Source organism: Trachypithecus francoisi, unplaced genomic scaffold, assembly GCF_009764315.1.
Source record: "Trachypithecus francoisi isolate TF-2019V2 unplaced genomic scaffold, Tfra_2.0 Lachesis_group6, whole genome shotgun sequence".
NCBI classification, from domain to species: domain Eukaryota; kingdom Metazoa; phylum Chordata; class Mammalia; order Primates; family Cercopithecidae; genus Trachypithecus; species Trachypithecus francoisi.
Genome location: NW_022681471.1, coordinates 26,712,558 through 26,740,375, shown reverse-complemented (window position 1 = coordinate 26,740,375; position 27,818 = coordinate 26,712,558). Strand labels below are relative to the sequence as shown.

At 41.9% G+C, this 27,818-nt stretch overlaps 3 protein-coding genes across 9 annotated transcripts in view; 1 reads left to right on the top strand and 2 right to left on the bottom strand.

Moving 5' to 3' along the window:
* Window positions 1–343: 343 nt before the first annotated feature.
* Window positions 344–9,861, bottom strand: MTCP1 (mature T cell proliferation 1). 2 transcript variants are annotated; one of them, XR_004434999.1, is made up of 6 exons: window positions 9,419–9,556; window positions 4,649–4,800; window positions 4,362–4,532; window positions 4,230–4,281; window positions 2,703–2,770; window positions 344–715 (listed from the first exon to the last, which is right to left on the bottom strand). XR_004434999.1 is itself a non-coding variant. In XM_033202051.1 (5 exons), the coding sequence occupies exons 2-4, from the start codon at window positions 4,751–4,753 to the stop codon at window positions 4,234–4,236; spliced, it is 324 nt and encodes a 107-aa protein (XP_033057942.1). In that variant the 5' UTR covers window positions 4,754–4,800; window positions 9,419–9,861; the 3' UTR covers window positions 3,782–4,143; window positions 4,230–4,233. The 2 variants fall into 2 exon arrangements, 1 of the variants encoding a protein (XP_033057942.1); XM_033202051.1 differs by lacking the exons at window positions 344–715; window positions 2,703–2,770 and adding an exon at window positions 3,782–4,143 and having other exon boundaries at window positions 9,419–9,861.
* CMC4 (C-X9-C motif containing 4) lies at window positions 344–9,959 on the bottom strand. Of its 5 annotated transcripts, none has more exons than XM_033202052.1 (3): window positions 9,419–9,959; window positions 2,703–2,770; window positions 344–715 (listed from the first exon to the last, which is right to left on the bottom strand). In XM_033202052.1, exons 2-3 carry the CDS (start codon window positions 2,758–2,760, stop codon window positions 567–569), a joined length of 207 nt encoding a protein of 68 aa, XP_033057943.1. In that variant the 5' UTR covers window positions 2,761–2,770; window positions 9,419–9,959; the 3' UTR covers window positions 344–566. The 5 variants fall into 5 exon arrangements, with proteins under 5 accessions (XP_033057943.1, XP_033057947.1, XP_033057946.1 ...); XM_033202056.1 differs by having other exon boundaries at window positions 9,689–9,826; XM_033202055.1 differs by lacking the exon at window positions 9,419–9,959 and adding an exon at window positions 4,230–4,253.
* A 147-nt stretch (window positions 9,960–10,106) lies between these two features.
* The window catches only part of BRCC3 (BRCA1/BRCA2-containing complex subunit 3), a 39,849-nt gene continuing 22,137 nt past the window's right edge, over window positions 10,107–27,818 (top strand). The window contains exons 1-6 of one of the 2 annotated variants that reach the window (XM_033202049.1): window positions 10,107–10,375; window positions 11,056–11,072; window positions 12,135–12,192; window positions 15,920–16,039; window positions 17,364–17,451; window positions 27,165–27,253. In XM_033202049.1, the coding sequence (XP_033057940.1) occupies window positions 10,253–10,375; window positions 11,056–11,072; window positions 12,135–12,192; window positions 15,920–16,039; window positions 17,364–17,451; window positions 27,165–27,253 (495 nt within the window). In that variant the 5' untranslated portion in view covers window positions 10,107–10,252. The remainder of the gene's footprint in view (window positions 10,376–11,055; window positions 11,073–12,134; window positions 12,193–15,919; window positions 16,040–17,363; window positions 17,452–27,164; window positions 27,254–27,818) is intronic. The other variant, XM_033202050.1, reaches the window with a different exon arrangement.

The window sequence follows — 27,818 nt, the reverse complement described above, 5'->3', positions numbered from 1 at the left end:
TGAAACCCCATCTACTAAAAACACAAAAATTAGCCAGGCGTGGTAGCGCATGCCTATAATCCCAGCTACTCGGGAGGCTGAGGCAGGAGAATGGCTTGAACCCGGTAGGCAGAGGTTGCGGTGGGCTGAGATCGCACCATTGCACTCTAGCCTGGGTGAGAGTGAGACTCCATCTCAAGAAAAAAAAAGGCATCAAAATTGTGATGCTGGAAGTGAGTCCTTTCACCTAACATACCTCACAGGACTTAAGTTTGATGAATGGCACTAGTGGTCTGAACTTCAAGAGAATTCATTAATACCCTATATCTAATAGTCTTAAAATACATTTAGTACAAAACCAAACTTTTTCTCTTAAACAGGTTTATTTTAGCAGCTCAGTATATTACATTCTACATATTTATCTTTTAATGTGTTTATATTTCTGCCTGTTCTGCATAGATGGCATATTCATTAACTTTTATAACTGACTTTTTCATTTGCTATTTGCTGCTACCTGACCTGAAGAAAGTCAGGAGGATAAAAAAAATTCATTTGGTGGAAACATGGAGCAGCACTTCAGCAGAACTTTACTTTGATGCAGACTTCAGTGTTAGGTTTTCTTCCTCTTCTTTTTCAAATCCTGAACAGACGACAGATCTTCCCTTGGGATACTGAGCACAACACTTACGCAGTTCTTGGATGACAGCCTGACACTTTGATTCCATGTAGTTGTTGGCTGAAAAACATACAGGCAGAGTCTAGTCATGATCTCATAGGACTAAGGTACAGGGAAGTTTAGATCAGTGCTTCCCACCCCTTTTCACTTTCAGTACCTATGGAACTGGAAGAAAGAAGATATATCAAAATCCACTGAATTCTTTCAAATTTAGAGACCTGTTGACAGGTTCATTAGGAAGAAAAGTATGATTTACAAAGTGGTTGAAAGCGATTTTAATATATAATTTCCTTCAAGGTTGAGTTGATAGCACACATGCACCTTTTTCCAGGACATTGGTTTTTAACATCATTATTATTACTGGTCACTAATTTGATGAATTAGGAAAATGCACATAAACCACACATTATTTTGCATACAATTTAAGCTGATTGTTGGATCTCCCCTACTAAGGCTGTGCATCAGGAATTGGCAAACTGCAGCCTTAGGGTCAAATTCAGCCTGTTTTTACAGCTGGGAGCTAAGAATGGATTTTAGATTTTGAAAGGGTTGTAAACACACAACACATACACAATATACACAACAAAGGCCTTTGGCCTCCAAAGCCTAAAATATTACTTGTTTGGCCTTTTTCATAAAACATTTATAGATCCCTACCATACATAAACACTAAGTTAAGGAGGACCTGACCTAAAGGCTCTAGGTCAGCTGAAGTTAATGAGTCCCCCAGTACTAAAATGGGTACATAGTAGTTAGCTCAGGATAGGAAAGACAATTCTGATTAGAAAGGCAGTATAGCAGGGTGGGTAACAGTCCAGATTTGGAGCTAGACCAAGGGTGGGGTTGTGGGATGTTCAAATTGTCACCATACCTCTTACTAGCTATGTGACCCTAGTCAAATTACATAACTTCTGTGTCTGTTTTCCCCTTTATGAAATGAGGGTCATAGTAGCATCTACCTCATGGATGAAAGGCTTAATATGTATAATGTCCTTATAACGGTGCTTGTCATCTAGTGAGTGCTTAATGCTAACTCTTAGTCTTTCCAGTTCTCAGTCCTCCCACACTGTGCCAAGGGGGTGTCACCAGCTCTTTTTAACTTATTCTTTCCCTTAGCCATGGGTTATTTCAAACAAGGTAAGGATTTATTTGGGAGAAGGAATTCAATGCAAAAAACTTTTTCCTTTTCCTTAAAGTTGGAGGGAAGAAAAGTTTAACTAAAATGGCATTATTATACATCCAGATTTTAATCTAAAAGATTTTATAAAATATTGCTTACATCAAAAAATGAAAAGTCCAAGAATGAAAGCTAAAAGTCCAAGGAAATACACAAAGGATTTCTTTGGTGGTGAATCTTTGGGGGAACTCTGAACATTTTTCCTTCACACCTTTCTATATTTTCATGACCGTCCATCTCTATCTATTACTTTACTAGTGGGGAAAACTTACTAAAATATTTTCAAATTCAGATAGCCTTATAGCTTTTTCTATTTGCTCTTCTGGCAATAATCACTCACTAATTAGAAAACTAAAATCCTCCAACATTTGGTCAAACTTAGTAGTTGGACAAATGGACAAATCACCTCAAATATGCTTTAGTTGAGATTCACTTCTGCCTTTAAGAGTTAGCTGATGGCTTTGGCAGCCTGAATTCCAATTGTTATTTCAACCCCACCTCTTCCAGATTGCTTTTAAAAAGTGAATTGTCAGCTGCAGTGAAGTATAACCAACCAATTTAAAACTAGCCTTTTAGTAAAAACAAACAACAAAAAAACCCTTTTGCTTAGCTCAGTAATTCTCAACTCTGGCTGTGCATTAAAATCACCTGGTTAGTTTTCTAGACTGATTCCCAGCCAGACCCTAGCCCCAGGAAGTCTGAATTGTTCTAGGTAAGTGATGCTAAATGATACAATGAAGAGAATCTTCAGGATAATTACATATATATTACATTCTTAAAAAAGAGTTAATACAGATAAAAGAATAATTGGTCTCTCATAGTTAGTTCACAGTGGAAAAATATTTTTAAAAGCATTTTACAATATACTACCTTGTAAACATTTCTGTATCTCACAGGCTTGCTTCTGGCACGGATCCTTCTGCGGCATATCCAGAAAACTAAAACAAGAAAAATGATTTTTATTTTCCTTTTTTCCATAAAGACTTTAAAGCCCCTCTACGTGGAATTTTCTTCTGAGACAAGCAGTATGCCCTTACAATTGCTGGAAAATAATTACACTAAAAATACTCTTCCCAAACACAGGATGAATCAACTGTATTTTTATAATATCCATTTCATTAGGCTTGGAAGATATAAATAGCTTTACATGGAAGAAAAAAACCTTGAATTCAATCAACTCTTTTTGAATACTGTAAACCAACGTTAGGCTAGAGGAGCCGACGGCGCAGCCTGGCTCTATCATTCGCAGAAGAAACCCTTGATAAATGATTAAACTCCTTGAGCTTTTTTTATTACTCATATATAAAATGGGAATCATACCTACCTCAAAGCATTGACAGGAGGATTAAATGTGATAAAGTATATAAGGTACATACAATAGTGCCTGGAAGGCAGAAAGGACTCAATACATGGTAGCTATTATTCCCAAGACTTTTTTTTTTTTAAAGTAAAACCTTACTTTTAATGTATATAAACTGTTATGACTACTTTAACTCAGGAAATTTTTTACAAGTAGTAAATGTTTTCCTAGGAATCAGCAATATTTGGTGTTATTACTTCCTGAGAAAGGTGCCAGTTAAGCAGCTAAAATGGTTTTTCTTGAAGTTCTTATAGAAACCAGCTTATTTAAAATATCTGTAATCAGAGAATGAATTTAAGAGCCCACAATTTTGATCAGCAACTTCCAGTAATTTGAAGACACGATTCAGATAGAAAAAAAAGGCCCAGAAGCCTTTGTAGCTAATTTCATCAATGCATATCTCTTTTCAGAGCCTCTAAATACTCAGTAGATCCAAATTAGGTCAGTACTGGGATGGGAAACACTGGAGCAAAACCTAGGATATTTACAGGATGGGAGAAGGAAAGGCAGGTGAATTGCTGCAGGGCAAATAAGCGACAAATAGATGTTGATGCTGCTAGGAGCTGCTCTCTTCTCTCTAAATCAGTACCAAGTCCTTGGTGATCAGGGCATCTGTTCTGTAGAAGGTGCTGACTTTTGTGGGATTCATCAGATCCCAGGTCCAGCCGATGATGTCCATTAAGGGTTCTATGGCAATTTCCAAAGGAGTCAATTTCAAGTTACGGATCCTGACTAAGTGCTTTTGTTGACTTGCTTTCTGCCTACGTAACCTCTCTCTGCAGTTTCACTTGCAGTATTCTTCATGACCCTTCCTAAACTTCTGTTTCTTGAGCAGTTTTTCAACCCACTCCCTCCCCCCAGGCCCAAGGGTGGGTGCACTGCAGTAGTGGATGAAGTGATTGCCAAATACTGAACAGAACAAAGGAGCATATCTTCGTAGAATCCCAGCACCTGGAAAAAAAAATCATTAAAATCACCACAACTGAATAGAGCCAAAACAAAGAGGGGGAGGACGGAGGAGAAATAGAAATACATACCAGGTTAGTCATCAGGCAAAAGCTTAAGCAACAGCTCCTGTACTCCCCTGACCTGTCAGAAAAAGAAAATTTATGGAGTACTCTGTTACGAGAGTCCCAATACAATGGAAAATAATTAAGCAACATGTGTACCATTAAATGATGCTGTATCTGCCACAAGCGAGAGTTGTTATCCATGTAGCGCTCCTCCGGGTAGAGTTGCCACATGAGAGGTAGCTGGGAGGTAAGAAGGTGACTTGGCCTAGCTGCGTCACCTAAGGGAACCTGAATTTGCTGGACTCGTGCCCTTAGGAAACTCGTCTCCTAATGGAAAGGAATGATCAAAAATAAAACCAAAGACTTCAGAATATTGAGACTGGAATAGAAACCAAGTTACTTGAAAGCAAAATCAAAGAAATAAGCAAAATGTAAACAGTTACCTCTTCCACGACGGCCACCCACGTGCGCTGGTATTCGTCGCGGTAGATACCCTCTTGGTGAACCCAGAGGTGATCGGGTGGAGCCCCCACATCCTCTCCTGCCATTCTGGGCTTTGGGTTCCAATTCTAGCCCTGCTTTTCTCCACCTAAGCCTGCAGCACCCGCGCACAGGACACAGGTGTGACTTTTTGGGTTTGAATGAACTCACCAGTAAGCAAGGTGATCTGGTAGTAGCAACCACTAACCAGAACCAAACCTCATATATGCCTATTTGCACAACCTAAATAGAACCAAGGACATCTGAAGCTTTCTGCAAGACAACTGAAGTGACACTCAGGCAGAGCCTCAGGTAGTGCTGCTGACTGCAAAGCGCTCAAGAATTTGGCTAGGTGAGGAGTTCTGTGGAAATGTAGGACTAGCACTACAGGAAGCGGGGCAGTGGTCTCACACATACTGCATTCACAAGCGGTGTCTGGCAAAATGTAGTTAGCAATAGAATATGCAAAGAGCGTGCCTAAGGACACACTTATTTTGGCAGGAAGGCAGTATAACAGACACATGCATGCCATATTCCCCAGGTAAAAGCCACTTCCAAGCAGTTTCCATTTTAAAAGGTAAGATTCTGAAGGACATATATGCATGGCTTTCAGAGTTGAAATTGAAAGTTTGTTTTAAGGGCAAAGGATCTATTTATCAGTGTACTAAGAAAGTTTACAAATAGCGGATGGGCATTTCTAGAAGGGGATTTTCTTGTTAGGAAAAGTAAGCTAGCTTCATGGAATTTCTAAGCTGCAAGAGATTTTGGGGATCACAGTGATTTGGAGCTGAGTGAGTGCAAATGAAAGTCATCCATCTAGGTCCTTGTTTTATTTTAATAATTCTCAGGATATTACAGGAGCCCATTTTTCCATAGAGGACTAGGTTTAAATTTTGACTTCCTAAGCCAGAAGACCAGAAGCACATTTGAGAGGTGTAAAGGAAGCATACCTCCTGAAGCATTTGAGGGGTAGGGCAAACTCTCTCTATAATGATCCTCTGCCCAAGCCCCAGATCTCATTTTAGGACCTCACAATAACTTGATGTGCATTTGCATGAGTGAATCTTCTAGACCTTACTCACAGCATTATAGCGCAGTTGTACTGTATTTCTACCTTTGGCCAGAGTATAGATATGGCATTGGGGGAGCTGCCCCACAAAACAAAGACCTCCTATTCTCGTTAGGTGGGAAAGGAAATGCAGCGTGGGAGGGTGGTTGTTAAGAGTCCTCAAAGTGAGACTGTCAAGAGCAACCAGATGCTTCACTCATTATACCCTGAGTGCATCTGACTCTGAGCCTGGTGCAAGCTCCTGTCTTAGTTTTCATACATATGTGCTCTCTCATTTCAAACTCGTCTAAACTTTCTCCTTAACCAAATCCTGATTTCTCTCAATGGCAACACCACCATTCCTGATCCTGCAGACTCAAAACTTTTGAGTTATCTTGGATTTCTTCCTCTTATTCAGTTGCTACATCCTATATGTCACCAATTCCAGCAGTTGAGACCAACTTTCCCCAAATACCAGGCTCATTTCTAGCTCCATACCCTTGCTCTTGCTTTCCATCTGCCTAAAATGCCTCCCTGGGCCTCTCTGCCTATCTGAAGTGCTATTATAGTAGAGTCCAGATGCCTGCCTCCTCTATGAAATCTTTAGAAAATTCTTGCCTCTTTTGACTACTGTAACATTTATATTTAAACAAAACCACCTTACACATTTGCTTTGCTTATTTCGCAAGCCCTGTCTTCCCGAAAGCACAGTACTGTATACTGCCCAATAGCAGGAATGACACAGTTCTGGGCACCCCAAGTCTCAGATACTGGTCAAGCAATGTTTCTGTGAACAGGTGTATATGTATGGTGGGTAGGGAAGGGAAACAAAGGAACGCCACAGTGGTTGTCATGATTGGCTACGTATACGTGGGTAGAGATTGATTCTCTAGGCATAAGCCTCTGGCTCTACATAATTTTTTTCCAAAGCCCCCCCTTTTTTCCCATTTGCAGATACAGTTGTTTTGCCTCTCCTCCTTCCCAGAGCTTTGGAAAAGAGAAATACAAATAAAAACCTGGTAAATACTAATGTCAAAATAAAATATATTAAATTCGGATTTCAAGCACAAAAGACTTAAATGTGGCCAATAACTGTTTTAAAAAAGTGGAAACCATGTGTTAAGGGTTTCAGGACCATCTCAACTTCATAGATAAGTCCTAGCAACAACCAACATGTTGACATTTAAATTTGTTTTGAATGGAAAACAAAATTGCATTGGTTATACTGACATTAAAAGGAAATAATGCCAGTGGAATAGAGGGCAAAGAGATTGGAGATGATGCTCTGAGTTACTGAGTCACTACAAAGAGGCCTATGAGTCACTACAAAATATTCTCAGAAGAAAGGCAGTGTGATGTGCTGCTGTGACCCGAAGGTCAACATGCTGGGCATCAGTGGGATGAGCCTGGGAACCACCTCTCAGCACAGTATCCTGGATTTGTGTGTGCTACCATTCAGAGGGCATGCAGGCCCAGAGAAAGACAACTGCAGTGATCAAGGGACAGAGAAGTCACCATATGAGCACGAACAAAATCCTCAGCACAGAAATGCAAAGGCTGAGGGAGAGGGATTCAGATCAAAGCCTATAAAATCACAGGTTTTATGAGTGGAAAAATGTGATTCTTAGAAAACTTGCTCCCAACATTTTCCTTGGTCAAATAAGTTTGGGAATCTTGGAGAGTCATAAAGCACATTAGTGTAGTAACTGTTCTGGCAAGTTATGCAGTAAAGAAACTTTATGTTAACATTTCCCAAATTTATTTGACTAGAGAACATTTTATTTGCACATGATACTTGTTTACAAAATTCAGGACTTCTCGAACTAAGACGAATCTTTTAAAACCTCAACATAGACTTAGGTACAAGTGCAATACAATACATGGAATATAAACTTGTGCAACTCAACTCAAGGAATACTGCCAGCTGCAAATACAAATGAGTTCCAAAAATGTTTAGATAACTGCATAACTTTATCATCCACTAGAAGAGATTGTCCCCATGAGGGTCACCTTGATTTCGGGGCCAGAGAGCACACTGGCCAAGACAGACAATTTCTTAGTAAGGCATTTTGTAAATTAGGTTTTAAATGGGTGACATACAAGATAGAAGGGCTCTTAGGCAGTAATCTAAGTAAAACTATCATTTTTTCTTTACAGAATAAATTCTTTTGTGTCTTTTTAAAATAAGTATAGTTTGCTTTAATTGCCAGGTTGATGAACAGTTTTTAAACATTGATCAGTTTAATACACTTATTTTATTAGAAGTCAATTAATAAACTCGTCCAATTACAATGAGTGAAATTACCAAGAACACAGGCCCAGGCCTGTGTATGAGTCCTGAGTCTGTCACTTACTAGCTTTGTGACCTTGGACAAGTTAACGTCTCTCCACCTCAGTTTCCTGAGGTGTAAAATGAGAATTAAAGAACATATTAATCACGATAGTCTTTATTTAGCATTCCTGTATGTTTACATATATTGACTCATTTAATTTTCACAATCTTCATAGGGTGCTATGAGGTGGGCAGTATTACTATCATCCCCACTTAAAGGTGAGGAAAAGTAAGGCACAGAGAAGTTAGGTAACTTGCTCAAGGTCACACAATGGGGAAGTTGTTGAGCTTGACTTCAACTGGGGCAGTTTACATGTACCAGGCATATAAATGCTTAGTATGTAGCATATAATAAGCTTGCCATAAATGTTAATAATTTTGTTCTACTCCAATTAAATGCCTGGAGCTGTAAAAGGCAGCCATGAGCATTAGAAAAGTTAGTGAACCTCATTCTGGAATATGAGATTGACTACCGCCGATAACAAACAAAAGGTATTTTTCTTCTTGAAAGTGCCTAAAGGCACTATATCCCATCACCAAATATTAATATCATAATAATAAGAACAGCCGTTCCTGCTCCATCAGGACGGGGCATACTAGCCACAAACAGTAACTGAAAATAACATATGATATAAAATTGAAACAAGAGAAAATTTAGACAGGTCCAATGTAACTGCACACGAAAATTTTCCAACCTTCATCATGATCAAATTAATTATAGAAAGATGTGCCATGTGATCCTTACAGATCGTTAGGTAAAAACGGAGGCTGCTGGCGTGCACATTACAGATCGTTGCACTGGATGGGGACCCTATGTGTGGGGAGACTTGGGTTGGAACTGACTTGGGAGAAAAGAGCAAAGCATCAACACTTGAAGTAGCACCTTGGCAATGTTCCCTTTCCAGTACTGCCATACCTGCCTGGCTTCAAAACTACACAAAGTAGAAAACCAAATCAAAGACACGAACACGGACGGGCTGTGGAGGCGGCACGGCATATATTGTGCTTTGATTTAGAATCGCTTCCAAAATCCACGTGTGATTCCTAGACTTGTGAGTTGGAAGATCTGTACTTTTATCCTTGGCACGTTTGACAAACCTCGAAATAAAATTACTTTTACATATATTTTCACTGTCTGATATCATCGAGACAAGGAGACCCGAGGAAACTTGCATTCTGGATACCTAATGTGATACATCCGAACTTGAATAAAAACTGAAGTTCTCCATTTCCCCTTCCCTGTATCCAACAAATAGCTACCTAAAAGCCTTTGTAGAAAGTAGCAGCAGCCAAGCTTAAGAGTGATACTTTTTCAGATACAGTATAACACTGTTTCTGCAAAAGGTTACTCACATGAATATAATGTTTCTTGGGCTAATTAATCCGCCTTGAGAACAGCTAGGCTAAAACTTCCAGGTCTCCCACCCTGGGCCACTCAAGCCAGGATCGCGACGTGAGCCCGGGGTGAGCCGAGGGGCATCCCGGGCCGAGGTCACTCGAACCGAAGTTATGAGGCGCGGGCCGGCAACCGGAAGTGGTCCAGGGAGAGTTGTACGAGATTCGGGGGCTGTGACTTGGAAATAAAACAAAATAAAATAAAACCTTAACTGTTTTGGGACTGACTTTCAAAAGAGCGTCCCCCTGGCTCAAGAGGCCGGCGTTCGCGGAGATGTCGTCTTAAAGGGCTGTCCCCCAAGCGTGTAGGCCGCGCACGGGTCTCCTTAGCGGGCGGGCAAAATGGGCGCCGGTACTCGGGAGGCGCCTGCCCAGGCGCCCGGGCGCGGCTCACAGAGTACGTCCGCCTGCGGCCCCAGAGCGCCGCCTCCCTGCCGCCCCCGCCGCCCGGCCTGACACCCGGACCGCGGCCGGCCACCGCCCTCCGCCCCGACGGCCACGCCTGCCCCAAACCCCGCGGGCGTTTCCCAGGTGCTGCTGGGCGGGCCCCGCCCCCGCGCGCCAAGGCCCGCCCCCGCGCGCCAGCCTCGCGCCCGCTACCCCCTCCTCGCCCCCACAGCCCCGCCCCCACAGCCCCGCCCGCTCCCTAAGCCCCGCCTCCGAGGAACCCGCGCGCCGAAGGCCAGGCCTGGGCGGAGCGCAGAGCGCGGGGCGCTGGGGAGGCTGCGCCGCAGCACCCGGTTGGTCAGGACCAAGTGGGCCCGAGGCGGACGTGAGAAGGGTCGGGCCAAGATGGCGGTGCAGGTGGTGCAGGCGGTGCAGGCGGTTCATCTCGAGTCTGACGCTTTCCTCGTTTGTCTCAACCACGCTCTGAGCACAGAGAAGGAGGAGGTGATGGGGCTGTGCATAGGGGAGGTGAGTAGCTCTGTTAGCCTGTCCGGAACCCTGCTAAGCAGTCCCAGTGTGTCTCAGGGGTGGGTGCCGGCAGCTCCCAGGGCTGCGGAGGCCACAGGCATACTCGATTTAGATCCTTGGACACCCTTTACATAGCTCTGTCGCGGGGATCCCCGTTTCTTCTGGCCGCCGGACACTTGTTTAGTCTCCTGCGAGTCCCCGGCGGTATGTACAGGCCCCGGGAGCCTTTTGCCCTTTCTCCTGTAGCCTGGGGCTTCTCTTTAGATCTGCGCTTTTCGCCCCCTTGACCAAAACTGCAAGGCAGGTCAGAAAGACACTGGAGTATATTAAGGACGTCCGGGTATTACGATGCAGCAGCTGACCACGGTTAAAGCCCCTTGCCTCGCCTAGTCTTCCGTCTAGGGAGCAGAGATAACAACCAAAGCATTTGAAGGGTATCGAAGAGCCTAACAGAAGGTGCGGGGCTTGAAGGAAGCAAAAGTTTCCGCTGCATTATGTTGAGGAGGGGCCAAAGAGGATGAGGAAATACAGTTTAGCTGTTTACGGGTCTAAAGTAATTCTCCAGTCTTTCATACCGTGTGCATAATAAACACATGACCTAATTGTCATATAATCTGCATATATATACGTCAAACAAACGTAATATGATCAATAATGTTTTCTGCTTTTTCCCACTCTAGTTGAACGATGATCCAAGGTAAGACCGTATCTGTTTACTCATATCTTATAATCTCTAAGTCATTGTTAACTCAAAATTATGGCGACTTTGACAGTATTGTGTCCGGATCGTGTCTTAAATTAATTACCATTATCGCTCCGGGGCTCTCTCGATGCAATTTGAGTTCCACCCCAACCTTGAACTTCGGTTTCTGCCTTACCTCCTATTGAGTTGAGATATGGAATAAACATCTTAATAAGGATTATCATAATTGTTGGGTTTTAGGGGTGAGACAGGGTCTCGCTCTGTCGCCCAGGCTGGAGTGCAATGGCACGATCTCGGCTCACTGCAACCTCTGCCTCCCAGGTTCAAGCGATTCTCATGCCTCAGCCTCTCGAATAGCTGAGATTACAGGTGCCCGCCACCACACCCGGCTTTTTATTTATTTATTTATTTTTTGTACAGACGGGCTTTCACCATGTTGACCAGGCTGATCTCAAACTCCTGGGCTCAAGCAATCTGCCCACCTCGACCTCCCAAAGTGCTGGGATTACAGGCATGAGCCACCTCGCCTGGCCTTGCTCAGTGTATTTCATGTTCTGTCTCCCCTTAAATGCCAGTGAGATATCAGGAATTTTCTTTGTGACAGAGAGCATATACGTTTAGAGGCATTTCCCCCTGTTGATCCATTCCTTCACATAAATTGACAGTGACATTGCCTTTCCTCCTGATGGACCTCAGTGATCTCAGAGATCCCCAGTAGCTTCAATGCTTGACATGGTGAAACCTTTCGGTAATGTTTTAATTTAAACTTCACATCATAACATAGTGTACTTCTCAAGCCCACCTCCTTAATTCCCAGGATTCCAGGAATTCAGCTTTGTCTATGATAACTTTATACACTCAGCCACTTGTGCATGTCTCCCAGATTGCTTCTAACAGATATAGAGAGTGCAGCTCTAGTCTCAATTCAGTTTCCCTCCTCTTCTTTGGTCTCTGCTAAGATTTCATTGTGAAAACAGTTAATCCTGTTATTTTGCTTTAATTCCTTTTTATATTCCAAACCCCACTTCCTTTTTTTTTTTTCTAATTTATTCCCAGTAGGAGTGACTCCAAATTTGCATATACTGGAACTGAAATGCGCACAGTTGCTGAAAAGGTATGTGTGCTAAAATTTTGCGTGATGGAAACTTGCAGTTGGGGAAAGATTTCTGTAATCCAGTGATCTCAGGCAGAGTATGCGGTTTCTGGCTGGATGAGATATTCTTTCTAGTAAAATCAGAATCTACTCACTAGGAATGGGACCTAATTTTCTGTTCTTTGTAGCAAATTGTCTCTACTTGATCAAGATTAATAATCATTGTCAGTACCACCCTCTTGCTGCTCTCCTTGCTGTCACTGCCTGTTTTCTGGCCCTTCTCCCACTTTCCTTGAGACTTTGGCATGTGGTTCACATCACTATTACCTCTTTATCCCGAATTCCAACATCTACTCATGCAACCCTCTCTCTTAAACAAGCAAACTAACCATAGCATCATACTTCTTAGTCTACCTTGACTTTTTTCTTGTCCACACTCCTACACCACCTTTTTTGGCATGCTCTAGCCTTGATGGTCTAGCAATGCTTCTCACTTAATCATGGTATAGGACTGGTTGTTTTCCCCAATCTGTCACAGACTGATGCTTTTGTAAAATACAATAAAAATGAATTATTTCCCCCTCCTCCCACCAGGTTATCAGGCCACAGCTTCATCTACTTATACAAACTTCACCTTAATCACTTTGCATCTCTTCACATATCAAAGATATAAGTCCTCTTCCTATCCAAAGCTGCAGCTTCTTCAGAGACCTTGTTTATCAATGTTCTGTCTCTTTTCTGGGTCTTTTCCCTGTCACCTGGTTCTTTTCTCTTAGGATAAAAATATGCTTAAATTACTCTCGTTTTCAGAAAGGAAAGCTACTTCTTAATCCTGTATCTTCCTGTAGTCACTACTCTTATATCCTTCCTTTAATAGCCTGACTTCTTAAAAGAATGGGCTACGATTACTACTCTGTCTTCACCTTCACCAGTCAAACCCACTGAGGTTTGGTTTCTAATTCTACCTTCGGTGGATTATTTCCTGGTGCTTATCTTAGTCTTTCTCCTTGAATCTCTGAACTCTCATGGGGTTCTGTTGGTTTTGCTGTATTCCTTTTATTCCTGTTTCCCCCTTCCCACAGTCATTTGTGGACTCCTCTTCCTCCTCTGTCTATGCATTAAATATTACTCATTCCTCTTAGGCACTGAAATCTCTGACTAAAGTAAGAAAGAGAGAAAGAAACAATTCACCCTAGGCATCAGTTACTATGATACATTCCAAATCTTATGATTCAAGATTTCATGCCCTCGTCTTGAGTTTTATGTCAGTTTTTACTGTCTAAATTAGATATTAAACTTTATTAGTTAAGCTGCCTTTTTAGTATTGCATAGTGTATTTTTTATCCTTTTATTTTTAGCCTTTCTGTGTACTAATATTAAAAATGTGTCTTATTAGCGGTAAAAACTTTAAAAAAAAATCCAGTGTGATCATCTTTTTAAGTGGAGTATTTAGTTGAAAAACAAAACAAAAATAAACCACAAAAAAAGAAATATAATGTGAGCCACAAATGTGATCCATAATTTTAAACTTTTTAGTAATCACAGTAAAAAGGAATACATGAAATTAATTTGAAGGGTATATTTTATTTAACCTAAGTATATGAAGGATTATTATTTTAATATGTAGTGAATATTAAGAAATGTTGAGATATTTTACATTCCTTTTTTCTCTTTTGTGTTGTCTTTGAAGTCCATGTGTATTTCATACTTGCTGCACATCTGAAATCAGACCTGTTGCACAGTGAAAATCTATAGCTGATTTCAAAGGCCTCCTCTCAGATTTCACCCTTGTCCCTTCAACATCTGATAATGTTAAGCCCACTCTTTCCCCTGAAACTCTTGTACCATTTCCTTGTTCTGGTTTTGCCTTCTTTGTCTTCTTCCCTGGCCCTTCTTGTTCTTCCCCACACTAAATGTGGCCACTCCCCTTGAATCAGGCCAAGACCTCCGCTCCCTGTCTCCACACCTTTTTTGTCCACTCATAAACGCTTTATTGATTCCTGCATTGATTCTGTTTGAGTCTAAGCTATAATCCCACTTGCCTGCTAAAAATTGCCATATTGTATATCTCTCATCCCAGATTATCTCATCTGAAAACAAGCTCTTCTTTCCTTCCTGACCCTTTCTAAACTTAGATCTGCCTCACATCTTCTACCTAGTTTCAACCTTGAAACTTTAGAGTCATCTTTGACTGTTTCCTGTCTACCATCACCCATGGTCCATAAGCTACCAAATGTTGTAGATTCATTCTTTTTAGTGGGTCTCAAATCTGTTTCTTCCATCTCTGCCATCTGCTTAGCCCAGTACTTCATTGTTACTTCATCTACAGTTTATCTGAAATAATTTTTTTCCTTTGAGTTCATCCTGCAAATTATGGCTTGGCATTTCAGGTCTTGTACATTCTCACTCCAACTTTCTTAGCCTTGCCATCTGCCATTTCACCTCAAGCTCTGTATCTAAATCAGTTGGCCAAGTTGTCTCCCAGACACCTCATTCACACTTTACTACTTCCATTTGGCACCTGTAGAAATCTGTTCCCCCCACTTCCCACAGTAATCAAGGAATAGATACACTTGTCTGCCTTTTCTATGAAGATTTTTTTCTTTTTTAGATTCATATCCTGCTTATGTAAAAGATTACTTTTCTAATGTAAGTGAGTTCTTTCCTCTGAGCTCCTGTATTAGTCTGTTATCACACTATAAAGAACTCTCTGAGGCCGGGTGCGGTGGGTTATGCCTGTAATCGCAGCACTTTGGGAGGTCGAGGCGGGCCTGAAGTCAGGAGTTTGAGACCAGCCTAGCCAATTTGGCTACCAAAAAATACAAAAAGCCAGGCGTGGTGGCATGTGCCTGTAATCCCAGCTGCTGGGGAGGCTGAGGTGGGAGAATCGCTTGAACCCAGGAGGCAGATGTTCCAGTGAGCTGAGATTGTACTGCTGCACTCCGGCCTGGGCAACAGGGTGAGACTGTGTCTTTAAAAAAAAAAAAAAAAAGCTCCCTGAGACTGGGTAATTTATAAAGAAAAGAGGTTTAATTGATTCACAGTTCCACATGGCTGGGGACGCTTCAGGAAACTTATAATCATGGTGGAAGGTGAAGGAGAAGCAAGGCACATCTTACATGGTGGTAGAAGAGAGAGAGAGAGAGTAAAGGGGGGAAGTGCCACACTTTTAAACCATCAGATCTCCTGAGAACTCACTCTCACACTATTATGAGAACAGTGTGGGGGAAATCTACCCCTACAGTCCAATCACCTTTCACCAGGTGTCTTCCATGATACGTGGGGTTTACAATTTGAGGTGAAATCTGGGTAGGGACATAGAGCCCAGCCATATCAGCTCCTATGGTGTTGACTTACTACATTATCTTAGTGGAGTTTCATGAATGACAACTTGCCACTCAACCATGTTGTTAGCACATTGAACCCTTTGTCAGCACCCTGATTTATATTCCTTTGTGTGACACAGTGTTTTGTACATAGTTATAAGTCAAATAATTACTGGTTGATCATTCCAAAAGTCCTTCCTTGATCTAAATATTAGCATATATATTTTAAATTTTTGTGTCTGAAATGTATATATTGAGGTTGGGTGTCTTATTTGAAACATTTCATTATTCATGAGAAAAGTGTCAGTTTTCTAAAATGGAATATTTTATCTGATATTATAATAAAATGAAATTCTGTAGTTGAAGGAGGATGCGTTATTGGAGAGAGCCATAAGTAACCATTTCTGTGGATTTTCCTTTAGGTTGATGCCATCAGAATTGTTCACATTCATTCTGTCATCATCTTACGACGTTCTGATAAGAGGAAGGACCGAGTAGAAATTTCTCCAGAGCAGCTGTCTGCAGCTTCAACAGAGGCAGAGATATCCTTACTGGTCGATAGAAGCTTTATGTGCTCTGGGGTTCCTGGGCCACATTGCTGCTTGCTTGCTGCAATCATCCTACTTTAGGTGGTTTCACAAATTTTCTTCCCTTAGATCCAATTGTTTGGTTATTAGAATTTCTCTCTCTTTCTTCTTTTGAGTGGGTTTTATTGGAAGAATTAGAAATTTTCTGACATTCCTGCTCCTAAATGCCAAAAGATGTCAGGGTCAATCACTGTGACAATGAACTCTGTGTGGAGTCCCCTCCATCTTCCTCCCTAGTCTTCTCTCCATTCCTCCCTGCCCCTCCTTCCAGTTTTCCTAGTATCATTTAATTTCTAGGCCATTTACTACCTTGGTCTCTATCCTCTTGAGAGATTCTCCTTTGTGACTTCCTTTCAAAAAATGCAATGCTAGGAACTGAATGCAATGTTTCATGTTAAATATAACCCCAAAATGATAAAATGGGGCATTTGTTTCCTGTGATTTGTTTCAGTATGTTACTGAGTGCCCTGACTGGCGCCTCGTGAATGAATATGAAGCTGATCCCCATCCCGCTTTTGTTTTCTTGAGGGATCCTTTCCCTGGCTTCTGGTAGTTTCCTCACATCCTTCCGCTCATCAGTGATCTGCTGACTGCTCCAGTGGGACCCTCAAGTGCGGATATGCAGGCTGTCTCTGCAGCTGTCCTCTGTGGTCCTCTGCCCTGCAAACTTCAGCTGCAATTACTCTTTGTTAAGCACTTACTAGTTGTTTGCCAGGCACTACACTAAACACTGTGTGTGGATTATTGCATTTACTCTTCACTGCTCTGAAACATTATTTCCCTGCCTCAGTCTGCAGCTGAAGAAATGGGCTAAGAGAAGTTAAGTAGTTTCTCTTGTCATTTGAAAACTTGAAAATATATCTTAGAAATATTGTTTATGAGACTTAGTTGTATAAAAAGGATTATTTTAATATAAATAATTTGGAGGAAAACTAATCAGCATTTTACAGGATAATAGCAGCAGTCTTGAAAGTGACAACTTCTGACGATTTAGAAAAGCTTTTCAGATATCACAGTGGTAATGATTCAAGTGATCAAACATCAGCTAAATGAAACTTGAGGATGTAACTATATACGGCGTTGGAAACCATATGGTTTCTAGTTTAAAAAATTTTGGCTTTAAACGGGCGTTATGGGAAACTCAGCATTAACCTTATTTCATTCTTTTGTTGCCATTAAATTGCAATAAGCTTATTTTAAACTTCAGGGTGCTTTCTGAGCCCTTATTAGCGTTAGAAAATTTTGTTCCCACATTTTGAAAGTACCTTGACAGACACACAGGTTGGCTGAACTGACAGGCCGCCCCATGAGAGTTGTGGGCTGGTATCATTCCCATCCTCATATAACTGTTTGGCCTTCACATGTTGGTGAGTATCATGGGGTTGCAATGTTTATTGTTCTCAGAAATTAATATCATGTTTCCTTCTCCATTACATAGGGTATGGTTCTTTTAAACCAAAATTCGACTGTCCTTAAGCAGACGTCACTATTTTGATTTATTTTGTTATGTATTAAGGTAATGATTTATGTCATACTGATTGTTTTTAATAAGTCTGTCAGTTGATATAAAAAATTAAACTGTTAACTGAAAATTGCTGATTGCTGAATATCATTACTGTCCAGGACACTCCCATTCTGCAGACTTAAAGGGCAAAATTTGCAAAATTGATTTTTACAGTTGCTATTTACGTATAGTCCATTGGGGCTCTCAATATACATCTTTACCCTTCTAATCGGTGTAATGTAACTAAATTGCTTTCTCTCTACCTTTACCCCTTTTTGAGAATCATGATTTTTTTTTTGTCCGTATCTGCCTCTCCAGAAAGGAGGAAAGTAACTTGGGGAGAGTGAACTAATATTCACAAGCACTTAACTATGTGCTAATGGTTTACAAATGTTTTCTTCTCCAATCCTTGTGGCAACCTGTGAGTTAGAGATCTTACTCCCATTGCACAGAAGGGTAAACAAAGACTCACATGAATTAAGTGGCAGAGCTGAGGTTAGAACCCAGATCTGACTGCCAAGTCTGCTCTTCCCACTGTGCTAGTACTAGTCATATGGGTTTGACTTGATAGCAAGTTCTAAATTCGTTTATGCTGTGATACGAATGGCAAAAATTCATCAGTGGTACAGTCCCAGACTTTAATGAAACACGAGTGGTCCTAAGAAATACAGTATTAATTCTCAGTCTTGGGTGGGTGAGGATGTTTCTCAGAATCACCTGAGAAAGCTTTTATAAAATGTGCCTGCCCCAAATTAATCTTTCCTAGACCGTAACTCAGACCTACTGTGACAACCTCTGGGGGTAGGTGTTAGGTGGGGATATTGTTGAACACCCCCAGTTAAATACTGATTTAGAATAAGGGAGATGACAGATCTACCTTCTCCCAGATTTGCCAAATTTTAACATTTTGCAACATTTGCTGTATCATTCTCTTTTACATATATGTATATACATATATGTATATTCCTGAAGTATTAGACTAAGTTGCAGACATGGTACCTTTTACCCCTACTCTGTACTATGAATTTTCCTAAACACAAAGAAATTCTCTTACATAACCATGGTACATTTATAAAAACTGGGACATTAACATTCATATAATACTATTATTTAAATTACAGACCTTATTCAGATTCTTTAATTGGCTCACTGATGTCCCAATAAAGTTGTTTTTATAGCTATAATATGTTCCTGTAAAGCCTTAATGTCACTGAAAAAATTCAGTGTCTGATTTGTTTTCCTGTCACTGTCAACACTGAAATCAGATTGGCCTAAAATTTTTCCCATGGTAGTGCCATCAGCCAGAAAGAATGAAGTACCAACTACTAATGAAGAAAAGTTTGACGCATATGTTACTGAACAATTATTTTCACTATAGTAATAAGTTACAGTGGGAAATAAATACACAAAATTTGGTGGTAAAAAGAAATTCCCTACGAATTTAAGGAAAAAAACCTTATAAGTATCTGAAGCAGAGCACCCAGAAAGTTTCAGAGTTCAGAGAATAATTGAATTATCTCAGGGGAGAAGATCTGAGCCATTAAACAAGAACCCAGGTAAGTGTTTGTAATGCAGCAGTAGTGGGAACATTGCAATCTTTATAGCAGTTAGAAAAAAAAAAGGGATATTGCAGAAAGTAACTGAAAAAAATCAACTCTAAATTACGAAATGATTAAGGAGCCATGTGCTCCATAATCAAGACAAAATAGATTTGGAGTCCAGAGTGTAGAGATCCTACCTGAACAAGTATTAGAATATGCAATAAAGGCTATGTGTAAAGAAAGTTTAGAGAGTTACCACAGCGTGAGGGTTGAGAATACCAGCTTTGATTTAGTTGGGGACTAGGTCTGTGTTAGCATCTTGTTTCAGTCACTTACCAGTTGAGAAAATATTTTAACTTGTCTGTGCCTCTCTAGTTTCCTCTCTGTCAGAAAAGAACATAGTCTCAGAGTTGTTAGGAGCAGTGTATGAAATCATGTATACGACACCTTGTCCAACACTTACCATGGTAGCTGTTCACCTATAAAATGAACAAGAAAAGAAATACGCCAAAGCATTTATTTGTAAAACTCTCAAGGACATGGAGAGAGTGTATGAAATAGCTATATTGAAGGGCAGACAATATTCAAAGGATTAACAATGAGGACACATCAAGTCTCTCACCTGAGATCTCAAAAATATTTACAGGCTGGGCATAGTGGTTCACGCCTGTAATCCCAGCACTTTGGCAGGATGAGGTAGGCAGATCACTTGAGGTCAGGAGTTGGAGACCAGCCTGGCCAACAAGGTGAAACCCTGTTTCTATTAAAAATGTAAAAATTAGCCAGGCATGGTGGCAGGTGCCTGTAATCCAAGTTACTGGGGAGGCTAAGGCAGGAGAATTCACTTGAACCTGGGAGATGGAGGTTGCAGGGAGCTGAGATTGTACCACTACACTCCATCCTGGGCGACAGAGTGAGATTCTGTCTCAAAAAAAAAGTACAGTAATGAAACTATGGGTACAACTAAAGAAAAATAATTGCCCAACTGAGCTGGCATTCACACTCATCTCCAAACAGCCTTTTAAGAAGTAGTACCTTATAAATGTATGCAATTATGATTTGTCAATTAAAACTAATGTTTAAGAAAGTAAACAAATGGGAAAAAAAGAATTGAGTCTAACAGAGGCACTGTATTGCAAACCGCAGAAAAAGTGAGCAATGAATAAAAACTTTAACTACCTTTAACAGGAAAAGAATTCCAAGCTGTGGTAAAGAATGGCAAGTGAGAAAGAGTGAAATCTTTTTTTCTGTTAAAAGAAAGGTATAATTTTAGTTGGTGAGGGAGAGTGATGTGACCATTTCAGTGCTTTTTATGATAAGGTAATTAGTGCAATTAGGTTAAGTTCCAGTGGGCTAGGTAACACTGCTTTGAACATAATTTAAGGGATCATTCCATAAAACGATTCTTCAGGAAATTTATTGGATAACTGTACGGAATAATAAGGTCATGGCTCCTGCTGTCCTAGACCTTAATGATTTTGTTGAGGGGAAAACAGAGTACTTAAAGGAAAACAATGAGTAACATGATAAAGAAGAAATGAGATGTCGTCCATATAGAACATTTGTGCTTGTAAGTATTAACAGGGGAAGCACCTATAAAAATAAAGCCTTGGGATTAGGAAAAAAGAAGAATAAGATTGTCTTTTATTAAAGACAAGCTGCAAACCTAAAGACTTGAACAAAAACTAACAAGCTAGGTTAAGCTGTATGGGGAAAATAAAGACCTGCCATCATAAGCTAAAGGGTAAGTGAGAGAAGAGAGGTCATTCATTCTACAACAAAAGGCACAGTAACTAAGGAAACTGTAATGAGACTGAATTATGTGCCTTACCATAGCAACACTCATGTACACAGGATAAAGTTTTACATGTAAGGAAGGGAAACTAGTTGAAATAGAAGAACTTGATAATCCACTTTCAGAATGTATTCATTCCTTCAAAAGAACATAAAGTGAGTTGGCCTTGGGTTGAGGTTGGCAGTAGAGGGGACAATGAACAAAAGCAAGGGTGAGGTAGGACAAGCACACATACAAAGACTTTAAAATTTCATATTACAAGAATTTTGGTCTTACAGAAAAATTTCAAGAATAGTATGAAGAACCAGATGCAACAGTTGTTAACCTTTGGTCACATTTGCTTGATTATATTCTCCCTCCCTCTCCAGCATACACACATGCACATGTGCACACATGCTATTTGAGAGTGAGTTGCAGACATGATGCTCCTTTACCTTTAAATACTTGATTGTGTATTTCTCAAGATTAAGGTTATTTATTTCCATAACCACAGTGCAATTGTCAAAATAAGCACATTTAATAAATACAATCTTATTGTACAAACTACACAGAACTTATTCACATTTTGCCAGTTAACTCAATATTGTCCTTTATGGCAGTTTTTTCTTTCCGATCCAGGATCCAATCTCAGATCATGCATGGCATTTAGCCTTCATGTCACTTTAGTCTCCTTTTCTCTGGACCAGCTCCTTAGACTTGTTTTCCTCTTTCATGACATAGACATTTTAGGAGATGGACTATTGCTCCATGTCTGCTGTTTGCTTATGACTAGATTCAGGTTACGCACTTTTGGCATGTGGTGCTAGGCCTTTCTCAGCGTCTCCCATCAGGACGTGCGTGATTTCTCTGCCTCACACTAACATTTTCATGCCGCTGATGAGGCAGAATTAACAAATGTGAGTCAAATGGGAAGAGGTGATAACAAGCCTCTTCTCAGCTTGTCCATTTGTTGAACAGATACTGAGGACTTGCCCATGCCAATTTGTAATAATATCTGCAAAGCCAATTCCACAATTGGGAAGCTGTGCAGTTCCATGATGTCTCTGATCAGTACGCTCCTACTTTCTGCAAAGGCAAATCCTTTCATTTTCAAACCTCTGAATTCCCCATTTCTGCTTTCACGTTCAGCAATGTTATCTAACATTGCTTCCCACTTTAATAGAGAAAACAGGAAGTTTTTTTTTGTTTTAGATTTGAGAGGGAGTCTCGCTCTGCCACCCAGGCTGGAATGCAGTGGCGCGATCTCAGCTCACTACAATCTCCACCTCCCGTGTTCATGCAGTTCTCCTGCCTCAGCCTCCCGAGTAGCTGGGACTACAGGCACTCACCACCACACCCGGCTAATTTTTTGCATTTTTAGTAGAGATGGGGTTTCACCATGTTAGCCAGGATGGTCTTGATCTCTTGACCTTGTGATCCACCTGCCTCAGCCTCCCAAAGTGCTGGGATTACAGGTGTGAACCACCACGCCAGGCCCTAAAAAGTTTTTTTAAAGTATGATAGGTCAGGTGTGGTGGCTCATGCCTGTAATTGCAGCACTTTGGGAGGTTGAGCTGGGAGGATTGCTTCAACCTGGGAGTTCAAGTCCATCCTGGGCAAGATGGTGAGCCTCTGTCTCTTAAATTTTTTGTTTTAATTAGCCAGGTGTGGTAATGCATGCATGTATTTCCACCTACTCAGGAGGCTAAGGTGGGAGGAACCCTTGAGCTCAGGAGTTGGAGGTGGCAGTGAGCTGTGATTGTACCACCGTGAGCCAGCCTGAGCGACAAAGCAAGACCTTTTCTCTTAAACATTTTTACCACGTAGCTCCTAAAAGGAAATGAGAAGGCCTATTTCTGAAATGTTTCCATGTCCCCTTGGGGACATTAAAGAGACATTAAAAGAGAATGTCTATTTCAGGCAAGAATAATAAAATGGGTTTTTAATACTACATATGGTTATTTCATCATATTTCTTAGGAATGGTGCTGTGTAATATCACAGTGCACAAAATCACAGATTCTTCAAGAAAACTGGTTCTTAAATACCCACAAAGGGGCCCAGTACAACCTGCAGCCTGCTGCATGCCTGTGACATTTAGTCTAACAGCTTAACCAGCCCTCTGCTGTACTTGCCATACAGAAAAGCTGAAACCACTGGTTTCCAGGTCAGTTTATGTGGTCCAATCCCTGACCTACTTTCTTCCTGAGAGACCCAACCAGAGGAAACTGTGACCAAAAGAGCATCTCTTGTGTACCAGGCCTGAGTTCAACAGAAAACAGATAAACAACCTCCAACTTTTTGTCCCTGGGTCTGAAGTCACATCCTGAAGGGTTTGGTTACACCAGTAATGAAACATACATGGTTTCCTATTGCTTTCCCTTCTTAATTTCCGGTGAGGATAATGTCACCAGAAGGTTCCATCTCTCTCAGTAACAGGGAGAAGTGAAACAGGCAATCGGATCTCAGGCAGGGTCTTGGCTTGACCCTTGGGGCAGTTTACAGAGTTTCTGTCTTGACCACGGAGATCTTTACCAATTTGCTGGGTAGGTCCATGGCTGCCTGTTTCCCCCAAGACTGCTTTGCCATGACAGCTACCTGAATGACTCTGAGGAACTGCTCTTTGGTGATTTCAGGAGGTTCTTTCCCTTTAAGGGTTCTTCAGACAAAATGTCTGAAGCGCTCTCAATATGAGTTTTGGTAGCGGCCAGCCTGGGTCTGGGAGCAGAGAGATAGGACGTACCCTGCCTGGTCATGCCCAAGGGATTCTGATTATTCATCCACAACACACCTTGGGAATCATGAACCTCCCGTCTGTGGTCACAGCTGTCTGTCCAGTGCTGGCTGACGTCCAAGCTAACAGCTGCCCCACTGGGAAACTTCATGCTTGTCACAATGGCATCTGCATCCTTTAAGGAGGCCATATCTGGTCAGAAGGCATGTCCGAGAGAAAACACAGTGTCTGGAGTGACTTTTCCCAGCAACATGCATGAGATGTCCGCATTGTGTACCCAGTCTTATAGAGAACCCCACCTGCCCGCCCGCCCTGCCTTCCTTCCTCCATTCCTCCCTCCCTTCCTTCCTTCCCTTTCTTCCCTCCCTCCCTTCCTTGCCCAGGCTGGAGTGCAATGGCACCATCTCAGGTCACTGCAACCTCCGTCTCCTGGGCTCAAGCAATTCTCCTGTCTCAGCCTCCCAAGTAGCTGGGATTACAGGCGCATGCCACGACGCCCGGCTAATTTTTGTGCATTTTGAGTAGAGATGGGGTTTCACCACATTGGCCAGGCCGGTCTCAAACTCGTGACCTCAGGTGATCCGCCCGCCTTGGCCTCCCAAAGTGCTGGGATTACAGGCGTGAACCACCGCGCCTGGCCGGCCCCTTCTTTAGAAACCGAGAGAGGCCCCTGCTCACAGCACCATCTGGTGGATCCTTGTGTAAGAACTGGATTAAAGCGCTTGTAAAATCCAGAGGAAACGCGTTCCCAGTCTCTCGGCTTCCTCTCTGAATGGGCCTGCCCCCTTGAATAGGCGGTCGTCTATTCAAACCAGGCAGCCTCTTGCAAAGCACCCCCATCCCTGTTCTCGAATTACCCTAGTGCTGGCCAAATAATCGGCTCTGAAGGTTCAGTCCAGTTTATATAGCCAATACTCAAAAACATATAGCAAGCAGCAGCTGTTCTTATCTAGTATATCCCAAAGATGGTCAGGCGAATGCTTCGATGTCATTAAAGCATCTCATACCTCTGTTGGAGGCTTCTGAAATAAGTCTTTGGCTGTTCTGAGAGCACCAATAGGCTTTTCACTCAGAGAGCAGGAAAGGCTGAGAGGTGGCCAGCAGAAGTAGATTTGCGTCTGGACGGGAAGCAGAATGCCTGAGAGAATTTCTGAGCGGTGCAGGGTCCAAGGCTGCTGAGATGAGAATGAGCGTCCATAGGATGACAGCTCTTCGCGGGCAGCAGTGGCTGCAGTGGGTCCCTCTGAGCTCAGGTAGTCTCCCAAGGGGTAGCCAATGCTCAGAGCGGGTACATCCATTAGGATAGGGTGCCAGAAGGATCCCTCCTGGAGAAGGTTCGCCGGCAAGAAGAGTACGCCTTCCCACGGGGGAAGATGGCGGTACAAGGTCTCCCCTGGGAGGGTGACCAAGGCCAGTCTGAGCCTCTGGGGGCCCAAGGTCGGGGACTCTTGGTAGCCAGTGGACGGGCAGGGCCGACTCGCTTTGGCAGGCGCCAGGGTGAAGGTACTGAGCTTACGTGAAACATACTCTCAGTAACATTGTTTTAAGACAACCAGGCCAGGCGTGGTGGCGGCACCTGTAGTCCCAGCTACTCGGGAGGCTGAGGCAGGAGAATGAACCCGGGGGGCGGAGCTTGCAGTGAGCCGAGATGACGCCACTGCACTCCAGCCTGGGCGGCAGAGCGAGACTCCGTCTCAAAAAAAAAAAACACACACACATACACACACAACCAAGTGGAAGCGTCAGGGTAGACAACTATAGTTCTGGAGTTCAGAGTAAAAGTCTGGGACTGGAGATTGTTGGGCAGGAGTTGGGAGTGGTTGGTGTAGATTTGAAGCCACAAAACTAGATGAAATCCCCCAAAGAGTGAGGGTAGAGAGACAAAAGGACTGAACACTGACCCTGGGCCACACCAATATTTGGAGAGTGGGAAGATGAGAAGGATCCAGCAACAGAGACAGGAAGTTAGAGACAAGTAGAAAGAGTGGGAACGTGAGGCAAAGTGAAGACTGTTTCAAGAAGGGAGTGATCAGCTGAGGTCAGGTAACTTGAAGACCAAGAATAAATCATTGGTGACCTTCACAAAAAGCAGTTTGGGTAACATGATGGGGACACTAGTTGTTTTCAGTGGTTATAGATAAAATTGAATGGAAGTGACGTTTATGAAGCACCTTTGATGTGTGTTAAAAATTTTGCAATTTAAAAATTACAGAAACCCTATGAGAGAAGGGATGATGTTTATTCTCATTTAACTGATAAGGAAATAGGCTTAACAGTACCAAGAATTTTACCAAGGTCATATAGCAGTACAGAGACCATTTTTACAATGCTATGCATGTTTAGCAGTATTTTCAGCCAATTCCCTTTGTACTCATTGCTGAGTACTGTTTGGTGTCAGTCTTTACTTAGGAAGACACTGGGGAGAAGTCAAAATCCAGATCAAAAAGGTATACACACAAAGAATGTTGAAGAACAGATTGCCAAACTAAGTGAATGTAAGCCATTGGGCAAAACTGTAATCGGCAGTGTTTCATGGTGACACCTGATCTTTTGTATCCTTTATAAACAATGGTCTGAAGACTAAATTTAGCCTCTGGAGTTTCACTCTCATTGCCCAGGCTGGAGTGCAATGGCATGATCTTGGCTCACTGCAACCTCTGCCTCCTAGGTTCAAGCGATTTTCCTGCCTCAGCCTCCCAAGTACCTGGGATTACAGGCATGCACCACCATGCCCAGCTAATTTTGAATTTTTAGTAGAGAAGGGGTTTCTCCATGTTGGTCAGGCTGGTCTCAAACTCCCGACCTTAGGTGATCTGCCTGCCTTGGACTCCCAAAGTGCTAGGATTACAGGCATGAGTCACCACACCCGGCCATTTTTGGCATTTAATATTTTAATCCTTTCTAATGTTGTTCTTTGGTGCTTATTTATTATCTCTTTTCAAAAGTTCAGTAACCATATCAAGCAGAATCCTATGGATAAGAAAAAAATCAAGTAACCATATGGGGGGGGTTTCTACTCTCTGGAATGTTGAATTTATATCACAACCACTTCCATACAATGGCTTCCTGTAAGATTTTCCTCCGTAATTGTTCCACACTTTTATTCTTTAGTAGCAAGCCTAATAAATATGTTTACTTTCCTAGAAGCTGTCCATCAAAAGGCTTTTTCTAGGAAATACTTCTCTCCTTCCAGGGCCTTTCTTTGAGTCTCCATGGAGGAAATTATCAAGTTTTGGGGTAACTGAAATTTTTAACTTCTCTTCTATACCACATCCCATAGCAGAGCTACTCTTGGGCTAGGCAGGCTAGAGTTATTAATGAGTTTTATTATTTAATGGCAGACTTTCGATAGTATTACCCTAACCTAGCAAAACATTTATACTTTGACATTGTCCTTAGGATATATTCCTGTTTTGCCTATACAATCTGAATCCTAGGGAGATTATATGTCACTGTTATCTTTAAATCTTCAAGTCTGTGAGACACAGTTTATTGACAGAAGAATTTTAAATTTTCATTTATTTTCAGATGTTCGCACACAAGCCATGTACCAGATGATGGATCAAGGCTTTGTAGGACTTATTTTTTCCTGTTTCATAGAAGATAAGAACACGAAGGTATTGTGTGTGCGTGTGTGTGTATGGTGTGTGTGTGTGTGTACACACAGAGTAGAGAAAAATCTCTTTGCAATTTTAATAGGATGCCAGGAAAGGTTTCAATGAAAGGGTCATTGAGTCAGGACCTGAAGAAGGTGAGGGAACAAGTCTGGTGGATTTCTTGGGGAAAGAACGTTCCAGGCAGAGGAAATAGCCAGTGCAAAGACCCTAAGGTGAGTGTGGCATGTTCAGGAAACATCAAGGAAGTTGGTGTGGCTGCAGCAGAGTGAGGAAGACCATGACCATACATCCCAGTTTGCCTCTATCAGTCCCAGTTTTACCCTATTATCCTACTGTCCTTCCCTCTTGGAAGTGTCCCAGTTTGAATGATAACTCATTTAGTTGTCCTAAACGAGGTCCAGATCTTGTAAGGCCTTGACTTTGACTCTGACTTGGAAAGTAACTGGAGGATGACTTTATGTTTTAATGGGATCTCTCTGGCTTCTGTGTAGACTGAACAGTGGGCAGAAGGTGGGGGTGGAATCCATGGCATCAGTGAAACCTGTTAGGAAGATATTGCTGTAAT